Below are 11,772 nucleotides of genomic sequence, written 5' to 3' on the forward strand. Positions count from 1 at the left end.
AGAATAATAACTCAATACCTTTAACCCGGCAAGGGTACAGCTAACAGCCCAAAATATCCCGATGAGGGAGAATATATATATCAGTCTACACATCCCGGCAAGGGAGTATTCACAACACATTCTCCTTTTAAATCATTCTTCCTCAACCGTTCACATTATATGAAACTTATCAAATAAACAAGGAGCTTGTGTCACATTATTCGAATTAAAAGCAATCAAGACTCACGATCATGCTAGACTCTGGTGCATAGATAACCGTCATCATGCCTATACACCGTACTCCATATTAGCAAGTAGCAAATATCATCCTAATCCTATTCCGTCAAGCCAAAGTTAGAACAAACACTTACCTCGAATGCTTCAAACTCAACTCACGCTTCTAGTATAGCTTTACCTCTTGATTCCACCACCAATCCGCTCGAATCTAGTCATAATTTACTTAATCACATTAATAATTACTAAATGAATCACTCCCCATGCATGAAAATAAATTTTACATGGTTTTTCCCAAAATGGTCAAAACAACCCCGGACCCACGTGGTCGAAACTCGAGTTTCGGACCAAAACCCGGTTACTCATTCTCCCATGAATCCAAATATATGATTTATTTTTAAATCGGACCCCAAATTGAGGTCCAACTTCTCAATTTGTAGAAAACCTAGGTTCTACCCAAAACACCCAATTTCACCCCTGAAATTCTTAGATTTGAAGTTGAAATTATGTTAAAAGATGTTAAGGAATAAAGAAATTAAGTTAGAAATCACTTACCAATCGTTTTGGAGAAGAAAAGTTGTTTGGAAAATCACTTGTATACCTTTCTGAGGACCTGGCGCGGACCGCACAAAAATGTGTTGCGGCCGCGCCGAGTGGGAGAAAAATTAGGGCTTCTCTAAACCCTTCCAGCGCGGACCGTACTGTTTTGGTGCGCGGCCGCGCTGGTTAACCTGAAACCCTAGCCCTCAGACTCAGCCACGCGGACCGCACAAAAATGCATCGCGCCCGCGTGGCTCCAGCTCGGACCGCGCGGAAATGACCGCGGCCGCGCTGGTGTCTGCAACACCTGAACCTGCATTTTCTTAAGTCCAAGACCTCCCGGGCCCCATTCAAAACTCACCCGAGCCTCGGGGCTCCAAACCAAACATGCACACAACCTTAAAAACATCTTACGGACTTACTCGTGCGATCAAATCGCCAAAATAACATCATATACATAGGATCAAGCCTCAAACACATGATTTTCTTTCTTCAACTTTCATAACTTAAATTCTCCATTTTTAGTCTGAAACTCATCATATGACGTCCGTTTTAAGCCAAACTTTACAGATAGTGCTTAACACATATTTAAGACTTATACCGGGCGTCGGAACCAAAATACGAGCCCGATACCTATATTTTCTAACTCCTTTTCATATCAAATTTCAAAAAAATAATTTCTTTCAAAAATTCATTTATCGGGCTTGGGACCTTAGAATTTGATTCTGGGCACACGCCCAAGTCCCATATTTTTCTACACACCCTCCAGGACCGTCGAATCACAGGTCCGGGTCCGTTTACCCAAAATGTTGACCGAAGTCAATATTATGCATATTATTATCGAAATTCATCAAATTTTTCACATAATTCACATATTCTAACATAAAAACTTTCCTTCTATGCGCCCGAACTGCGCACGCCAATCGAGGTAACTAAAAGCGAGGTTTTCAAGGCCTCGAAAGCGCGGAACAAGGAAGAACTACGGTGATAATCCTTCGGGTCGTCACAGTATTCTTTATTCAACTGTTTAGTCTCTGCTTCCACCAGCTTTAACTTCTTCCACACTCCATACATTCAATGCCCCTCAATAGTCTGTTGCCACATATTCTAAACAATTACTTTGAAAGCATGATGTTGTAATAGGACATTGAGCAGTCTGAATGGCTTCTTAAGGTATTGTTTAGCTATCACAGTATTAATTACAATGGGAGAGTGATCTGAACACTCAGGATTCAGATAATTGGCTTCAATACTACCATAAGTTTGTAACCATTTAACATTACCAAACACCCAATCAATATGACTATATATCCTTTCATTCTCATCTCTTTTGTTGCACTAGGAAAACTGGCACCCTTTTCTAGTCACCTATCCCACTCCCAAATTTGTGATACAATTCTGGTAATCCACAATCTCAGCAGGATGAATTGGTACTCCATTAACTCTATCATCACTAAACAGCATGGTATTAAAGTCTCTCAATAGGATACAAGGTCCATTTATAGAACCTTTAATGTTCCTTAGTTTATCCCACAATGGTTTTCTCCCTGCAATAGTATTGTAACCATACACATAGTCAATTCACAATTGAATTGAGAATGTCTGTTGTCACGACCTAAAATTCACTAAGGGTCGTGATGGCGCCGTACACCGCTATCAGGAAAGCCAACCAAAATTCTCGTTTAAATATTTTTGAAAACACTTCTTTTATACGTTTAAAACAATACATAGCAAATTTCCTCTGGATAAATAATGAAACATTTAACAACTTTTAAAATTCCTGAATAAATCTAAACACATCCCAGAACCCAGTGTCACAAGTGTATGAGCAATTTCTAAGAAATAATGTAGTACAACAACCATCCGGAATACAATATTGGACAGAATATAAATACAGTAATCTGAAAGAGACTTGCTGGCTGCGGGTCGTCTCGGAAATGCATCTTACCTAAGTCTCTGTATCAACCATGCTGCTACGCTCACTAGGCCACTAGAGATGCATGTGCTTGTGCAAAAAAAATGCACAAAAGTGTCGTATGAGTACGAAAACAACCTATACCCAATGAGTATCCCGTCTAATCTCGAAGAAGTAGAGATGAAAGGTCGACTTTGACACTTACTAGTGGTCGAATAATGATATATTATTAATGCGAATAATCATGAATTTATTAAGAATGACAGTAATTTCAAATAAGTCACGAACAGGTAAAAGTTTCTTTTTATATTAAAAGTCTCCGGATTCATAATCCATTAGTTTTCAATTATCTAAAGTCGGGGAGAGCAAATATCAATATCAATAAATCTCAAGTCAAGCAATACAAACATGCGCAAATCATGCCGAGGTCGTACGGCCCGATCCAATAATATTTAAATTGTGCACTGCCGAGGGTCGAACGACACGAACCATAAATGCATCTATTACCCCGCTCACGAATCATACATGTGACGCGGTAAAATATAGTTAAACACAACAATCAGTCAATCAAGAATTCATCAAGGAACAATTATCCAAGGAAAAGCCAATTCTCTTTTAACAATTCAAGAAAATGAAGTTTAATCTTTTTAGAAATTCATTTACAAATTCGATGTGATTTAAGCAAATCAATCTGTCAATAAAATTACAGATATTCCAAATATAGCATGCTTTTGGGTCCTAAACTACCCGAACATAAACATAATAGTAGCTATTCACGGACTCTCATCACTTCGTGCGTACGCAGCCCCCACAAATAGGAGCACATAAACAATTAACTCACCTATGGGGACAATTCCCTCTTACAAAGTTAGAAAGGAGACTCACCTCGCTCCAAAAATCCATAACCGGCATTCCACGCCCTTCCGAAGACTCAAATTGATGCACAACGCTCCATTATTAGCCAATAATTATGCAAATCCATTAATATATTCTCAATTACTCACTACAATCCAATTTATAGCAACTCCTAACCCCGAACGAAAAATTGACAAAATTGCCCTTAGGTTCACATGCCCGAATTCCTAAATTTTTTGAAGATAAAGTTTACCCATGAACTCACAAACTCAAATATATGATTTTCTCTTAATTTCATACCCAAAAACATGGTCAAAATCCAAGAACACGAAATTCTAGGTTTTCCCTCAAACCCCAAGTTTCTACCCATTTACATGCTAAAATCCATACATAATCGATTCTTTAACTCAAGATAGGTGGGATTAGCTTACCTTGTCGTTGATGATGAAAAACCCCACTTGAAGCTCTCCAAAATCGTACATACCAAGAGAAAAATGAGAGGGAAATGGCCAAATCCCGACTTTAAAACAAAACACTGCCCCAGCACTTTCCACACCTGCGGTCATTCGACCGCTTCTGCGGTACCACAGGTGCGGCCACATTACCGCATCTGCAGTCCTTCTCATGCCCCCTTATTTCCGCTTCTGTGCCTCGTCTACCGCAGGTGAGGTCCCGCTTTTGCGGCACCCTAACCGCATCTGCGGTCTCTTCGCTCCTGACCTAAACCCCCATCTGCGCCCTCCTAGCTGCTTCTGCGGCTCCACACCTGCGGCCAAACCCTTGCAGGTGCGGTTACACCAGATACCAGCAACTTCAGCCTTTCCACAATTCCATTTTAGATCCGATAACCACCCGGAATCCACTCGAGGCCCTCGGGACCCCAACCAATCATACCAACTAGTCCCAAAATACATTGCGGACTTGATCGAGGCCTCAAATCATATCAAACAACACCAAAATCATGAATCGACCTCCAATCCAAGCTTTATGAACTTTAGAATTTCAAACTTCTACTTTCGATGTCTAAACCTATCAAATCACCTCCGATTGACCTCAAATTTTGCACACAAGTCATATTCGACATTACGGACATACTCCAACTTTCAGAATCAGATTCTGACCCTGATATCAAAAAGTCAACTTCCGGTCAAACGGCTCAAAAACCTTCAAATGTCTATCTTTAGCCAAATGACCCCAAAAAACCCACGGACCTCCGAATTCACTTCCGATCGCGCTCCCAACACCAGAATCACCATACAGAGCTACTCCCAGGCTCAAAATCCCAAACAGACATCGATAACACTGAAATGCTCTTCAAGCCAAACTTATGAAATTTCTTCCAAAATGCTAATTTCCACAATAGGCGCCGAAATATTCCCGGGTCATCCAAAACCTGATCCGAGCATACGCCCAAGTCCGAAATCATCATACGAACTTGCTGGAACCTTCATATCCCGATTCCGAGGTCGTTTAATCTGAAATCCAATCTTAGTTAATTCTTCCAACTTAAGGCTTCCAAAATGAGGATTCTATTTCCAAATCAACTCTGAACTTCCCGAAATTCAATTCCGACCACGCGTACGAGTCATAATACCTGAAAGGAAGCTACTCATAGCCTCAGACTGCTGAATAATGTGCTAGAGCTCAAAACGACCGGTCGGGTTGTTACATTTATCCTCAATAAAACAGTAAATCAATTGTGCAGTACTATATCTAATATTCACAGCAACTGAAGCTCTCCTCCATCCAACCCATATTCTTCTATTAGGGGCATGAGTATAGTCTGTATAGAACTCCTAATCATTTCCAAACTTTTTGATAACTTTTACAGCTTTATGTTGTTTAACTCTAGTCTCAAGGCAACCAATCATATCTATCTTTTTTCTAAGCAAAAAATCCTTGAATTCTTTTTGCTTGTGGGCTTTATTAAGCCCTCTAATATTCCAGGAACAAAAGATTATGGAGGTTGTTTCTTAGCAAGTCTCTGCTTACTCTCTTTTCAACTGCTTCTTCATAACATCTCAAGGCTGAGTATTGGTTTATCCCCAGAGTTTCCTCTGAATCACTATCCAAATCTTCCTCCTAGTGACTATGTACCTCATGCTGATTTCCCTGCCTTTGTCCTTGAAACACTACTACCTGCTTCCCACTTCTTTGAACTTGCACTTTGGTAGGAGCACTATGATCTTCCTCAACTGCAATAGGATCTTGTGGCTTGATATTTGGTTTGTCCTGCTTAACCTTCCATTCTTTCTTCTCCTGTGATGGCTTCTGCTTCCCTTTTTCTGACCTTTCTACTGGATATTTTGTTCCTACTGATCCTCTTTTCGACAACTTTCAGTGAAATGACCAAAATGTGCACAGCTTTGACAGAATCTAGGCTTCCACTTATAGTCTATGTCTTGCTCCCATATGGTTCCATCAGATTTTTCAATAGTTATCACCTCTGGAAGTTATTGAGTTATGACCATCTCAATGAGGACTCTAGCATATGATATCCTATCTCCTGTTGCTGTCAATTTATCAGTACATATTAGCTAAGCTAGATAGCTAGCCAACCTGCCCAAATTCTCCTCAGTCCAGCATTGAAGAGGTAGCTTAGGGAATGATACCCATAGTGGAACAAGTCGCAGAGGCTCTTTGTTCATTTTGAAATCTGGTATCCATTCCTTTAAGATCATCGCCTACTATTGAAAGTATATGGTCCATTCTGAAGCAATAAGTTCTTATCATCCTCCGATTCAAATTTGAATAGGAAGTATCCATCATCATGAAGGAATACTCTGGGAGTTGATACAAATTGCCAAACTTCATACACAAATTTTATAATCTCTTTGAAACTAGGCATACCTCTTAATACATAGCCAATAAAAGCATTTCTCCATTGCCTACCCTGTTTCTCTGTCTCGATCTCATTTAATTGCACTACTTTAACTCCATTTTTTATGACTGGAGGGAAAAACTTCAATTGCATACCTAGATGTTGAGCTCGATTGTTTTTCACCACATCTGCCATAGTAGGACCTTCAGCTTCAGAGTTTACTTTGATCGAACTTGGTATAGCTTGTTCCTTAGGGAAATTCAGTCTTTGAACAGCAGAATTAGTTGATTCCTCCTTCTGTAACATTACCGGCATCGTTGTTTCCTGTTGCATGCAACTTGATCCTTCTCCCGTCGCTACCCAATACTCAATTGCAGTGGTTCCACAGCTTGAGGGACCCATGACTGTGGAGTAATAACCCTCATATCACCATCTACCTTCATCATAGTGGTCGGAGCTTTGCCTGTCTGCCTTTTCCGGCGCGGCCTTGCTGATAGAGCACGTTAGCAAACCTCTCCTTAACCTGCGCCTTCAGAGTAAACTTAATCGCTAGAGAGAGAAAGTCGGGTGTCAATAGAAGTAACTCTTTCGCTTAACTCGTTAAATGGTGTAAGACGTAAAAATGCTAAGATAAACCTATAAAAGCATGTTTTATTGAAGATTAACGAAAATGCTAACATAAAAAGTTTTCGACAATGCATCAACCTCTTTAGGACGGACAAAAAAAGAACGTCCTATAAAATACGCGGATAGAATAAATTTTTACTACTCACTTTAATCCTATTTACTTGCCAATTTAGCCTTTCTGCACACCCTTTAATAAAAATGTTAATAATATGAGTTGTTTCGACTAAATTGACCTTATTTATTCGTTGACATTCCAATCATTTTACTTCTTTCTAGAACGTTTATTAGAGTAATAAGGGTAAATTGAATGAAATAGTTAATTATTTTTGATATTTTAAAATGACAAGAAGCTTGGAATAACTAATTTTAACGAAAGTAACAAGTAAATAAGAAAGTATTTTCCATTTTAGAAAAACAAGAGAATTAAATGTGGAGAGAGATCAATGTGGTAAAATCACTTTGTAGTATTACTTTGAAATGAAAGAAAATAAGGTTAATTATTCAAATTCTCTTTTTAATTTATATTTTTTGAGGTGTGTGCAAAAATAAAAAGTAAATAGGTAAAATTTAGCGGGAAGAAAAATTTAACAAATTGCAAACATGCAGGTTGAACACCTAGTGCTTATTGCATAGGAAATATAAGAGGCAAAAATGATTTGATGTAAATATCGGATACCAGTAAATTTTTTATCAATATTAGATTAGTGGAATATCGATGAACTGCATTGGGTTATGAGAGAAGAAATATAGTTTCACATTTCAATATTTGGATCGGTTAAGGGTCTGATTTGCCCTTCTACTATCATAAATAGGCCTTATTTATCATCGTTTGAGTTTCTTATTAAAAACATCCCCACCATTATACATTAGTTACACGTTTGTCCCTTACCCGTTAAAAACACCCTCCCAGATTTTTAAGGAGCACGTGGCATCCTTTGATTGGACCAGACGATCCGCCCCATTCCTTTAATTAAAACCCGCCCGACCCAATAACTTATCTTAGACCCATCGTTATTTTTAATCCGTTTTCTTAAAACCCGCCCCATTTTCCATTTTCATTTCCCAATCATTCTTTTCATCTCCCTCAGAAAGAAACCTAGGGTTCATCACACCCCATTAAAATCGATTCGTTCCACATGCTTTCTCCTACAATTGGGGTTAAAGGTAAGTGCTTTCTTCAAGTAAATATTTGTTTAAGTTGTTATATGTATTTTCTTGCTTAAATTTTCCGCGAATTAGTCACCTGCAGGGATTTCGTGTTATGATTTTGAGTATGAGCTTAAATATTTATAATTGACCGTTGGTTGTGTTTTTTATGAGTGGATTTTGTTTATAAGGATTGCCTAGGTGGGTTTTCCGTTTGTGTTTATTCGAGATAGATTTGTTTTTGGATTTTTGTGTAGTTTGTGGTCTGCTGAAGCCTTTTGTTTGTTTAATGAAAAAAATGATGGCAGAACTGAGATTGTGGGGTCTTAAGTTTGGAGTTTAAGGTATTTTTTTGTCGGTGTATGGTTGTTGACCCCAACTGAATATTTTAAAGATAGTGGGTTTTCACTTTCTTATTTTATGTCGTCCTGTTGTTGCATATTTTTTCTATTTCTGGTCCCCATGTTTGTCTTTCTTTGTGGTCCGTTAATTTATTGTTTGATAATATTTTCTATATTGTTTAATAGTCATTGATTTTTCAGTTTATAGATTTTCTTTATTGTTTAATAGTGTAATAGTCTTCATTTGTTAACAGTTTAATAGATTTTTAGTTTCTTCAGTTTTTTTGCCTTAATTCTGTTTATCATTCAGTTTAAAAGTCTTTCCTTGTGGTCCATTAATTGTTTAACAGTGTAATAGTCTTCATTTGATAACAATGTAATAGTCCTCATTTGTTAACAGTTTAATAGTCTTTAGTTTCAGTTTAACCTTCAGTTTTTTTGTCTTAATTTTAGTTTAACCTTCTGTTTAAAAGTCTTAATTTTTTTTGTTTAACAGTCATATTTATTGTTTAACTTGTATTTCAATTTTGTTGTCAGATTCATTGCACATTATTGTTCAATCATAACAGTCATTTATTTTCTTAACTTTTCAGTATATTAAATATGACTTTGGTGGACATAATCTTCCATCATGGTGGGGATTGGATCAGAAAAGCCCATGTGTTATATTCAAAGAAGCTTGTTCACTCTTGGGAAGGTTATGACTCTGACCTTATTTCCTTTATTGATCTAGTAAATGAGTACACTGGGGAATTGATGTATTTAGGTGTTCAACAACTAATTGTAAATAGACCTTCTGGTGACTTTTATGAAGTAGTTGATGATTCTGGGATAAGAAAGTTATTGTCTTTAATATCTGATGAGTTTAAGCGTCTTAAATTCTATGCAGTAGATGAATGTGAATTATCTGTGAATGTTCCTAATATTGTCCATTATTTTGATTCACATCCATCACTAACTGAAGTTGGTACAGATTGTATTGAGGTTGAGTGTGAGAGTGAAAGTGACAATGACAGTGAGGGTGATGAGGTAGGGTATGATTCTGAGGAATTACAAACAATAGCATGTCAAAAAAATAGAGAAATTGATGTTGGACTACAAAATTACATGGAATTGTATAAGGGTATGAGCTTCAAGGACATACCTGAAGTAAGAAAATGTATTAACTTATACTCCCTAGCAAACAAAAAGGATTTAAAACAAGAAAAAAGTGATAAAGAAAGATTAAGGTACAAATGTGTTCCTGGTTGCCCTTTTGTTGTTCTCATTTATGGGGATGGAAACCTTCCAGGTGTTAGGATAAAGACACTAAACCCAGAGCATGCTTGTGATGAAGCATTTGATAATAGTAGGGTTGATTATCATACAATTGCACTTTATTTCAAGAAAAAACTGCAAGATAATCCTATGTATAAGATTAAAGAGATGAGAGCAGATATCAAAAATATGTTTAATACAAATGTCAGTTATGGAAAGTGTAAGAGGGCTAAAAGAGATATTTTAGAGAAACTATAAGGTAGTTTTATAGATGGCTACAATAAACTTGAGGCATATGCCAATGAACTTAGAGAAAGTAATCCAGGGAGTGATGTGATCATTAACTTGTCAAATGATGCACTTGCTCAAGGTGTTAGAAGATTCTTGAAAATGTATATTTGCTTCCATGCTCTTAAGATGCGTTTTAAGGAAGGTTTGAGACCTTTCATTGGTTTGGATGAGACCTTTCTTAAAGGGAAAGCCAAAGATCAATTGTTAATTGTTGTTGGTTTGGACTGTAATAACCAAACCTATCCTCTAGCTTGGGCAATTGTTGACAAGGAAACTAAGAGAACATGGAATTGGCTCTTGGAATTGCTTCAAAGGTCATTGGATCTCAAAGAGGGTGAAGGAATTACCTTCATGTCAGACATGCAGAAGGTAGTCTTTCCATTCTAGTTATTTATCTTACTGTTAAGTGTATCTTATTTGTGTCCTTTAACTATTTTTATTTGTATATATTTTATGTAGGGATTGATTAAGGCAGTCCATACTGTGCTTCCAGAGTTAAATCATAGATATTGTACACATTGAAGCAAACTGGTGCAAAAAATGGAAAACAGATGAGTTCAAGAAGTTGTTATGGTGGTGTTCATGGTGCTCATATAAGGAAGACTTCAAGGACCAGTTGAAGAGCATTGGCAAAATGGATAAGGAAGCTGCTGAAGCTTTACTCAAATATCCTCCTCAAGCATGGTGTAGAGCCTATTTTGACACAGTGTGTAAGAACCAAAGAGTTGACAATAACTTCACAGAATCCGTAAATGCGTGAATTTTAGAAGCTAGGCAAAAGCCAATCATTAACATGCTTGAGGATATAAGGATTAAGCTTATGAACCATTTGAGGGAGAGAGAAGAATCTGCTAGATTATGGGCTATATCTTTTAGTCCACATAGCATGAAGTTATAGAATGAGTACATGAAGATAGCTAATAGATGTTTTGTTAACTCCAATGGTAAATTTGGATATGAAGTTAGAGAAGAGGGAGATACGCACACTATCAATATGGCTATGAAGAGATGCACATGTAGGGGATGGGATCTCACTGGAATTCCATGCCCCCATGCCATTAAAGCCATTCAGTACAAGAAGATGGATCCTATGAGCACGTGATTTTTGCCCTATGAGAATTACTCCCAAAAAAATTCAAAATAAAATAATTTTTCCGTTGTTTGCAATTTTGTGGATTTTTGTAATATTTTCTGTTATTATTTGCATTTTTGTCTGTGCATGTTTATTTGTTAAATTAATGAAAATACAAAAATATGTTGCATTTGCATCTAGGATTTAATTTTACAATTAGGATTAGTTAAGTAAGTAGTTGTTTTACAAAAAATGAAAAAAAATCACAAAATAACGTACTTTGCATTTTAGTGTTTAATGTCAAAATTGTGTGATTTTCTTTTAATTTGGTATTTAGTTATTTGTGATAATAACTACTTAGAGTTAATTAATATTTTTAGGATAATTTGGCCAAGGTTAAATTTAGGCTTGTATTTTATTTTAATTATAAAGAAAATTGAAAAGAAAAAGAAATTAAGAAGAGGAAAATCTGGTTTCGGCCAATTTGGTCAGAATCTCAGGCCCAAAACAAAAACCCACCCCAGATCCAATCCAATCTGGCCCAAAACCCGCCCACGACCCGACCCAAACCCGTCCCTAACCAGGATCCCTCTTAAAAATAACCTAGACCTACACCCTTCAGTAATCAGCCGCAATAGACCCATCACCCCACCCCCTCAGATCATCTTCTTCGAACCACCCCATCCCCAAACGA

At 37.2% G+C, this 11,772-nt stretch overlaps 2 protein-coding genes across 2 annotated transcripts; both read left to right on the top strand.

Annotated features, from left to right (window-relative positions):
• Nucleotides 1-7,950: 7,950 nt before the first annotated feature.
• Nucleotides 7,951-11,173, top strand: LOC107801962 (uncharacterized). Its single transcript, XM_016625387.2, has 3 exons — nt 7,951-8,135; nt 9,052-10,375; nt 10,466-11,173. Exon 2 carries the CDS (start codon nt 9,062-9,064, stop codon nt 9,971-9,973), a length of 912 nt encoding a protein of 303 aa, XP_016480873.1. The 5' UTR covers nt 7,951-8,135; nt 9,052-9,061; the 3' UTR covers nt 9,974-10,375; nt 10,466-11,173.
• Nucleotides 10,106-11,108, top strand: LOC142163059 (uncharacterized). Its single transcript, XM_075220309.1, has 4 exons — nt 10,106-10,375; nt 10,466-10,489; nt 10,605-10,754; nt 10,920-11,108. The coding sequence occupies exons 1-4, from the start codon at nt 10,106-10,108 to the stop codon at nt 11,106-11,108; spliced, it is 633 nt and encodes a 210-aa protein (XP_075076410.1).
• Nucleotides 11,174-11,772: the final 599 nt, after the last annotated feature.

Source organism: Nicotiana tabacum, chromosome 8, assembly GCF_000715075.1.
Source record: "Nicotiana tabacum cultivar K326 chromosome 8, ASM71507v2, whole genome shotgun sequence".
Taxonomy (NCBI): Eukaryota; Viridiplantae; Streptophyta; class Magnoliopsida; order Solanales; family Solanaceae; genus Nicotiana; species Nicotiana tabacum.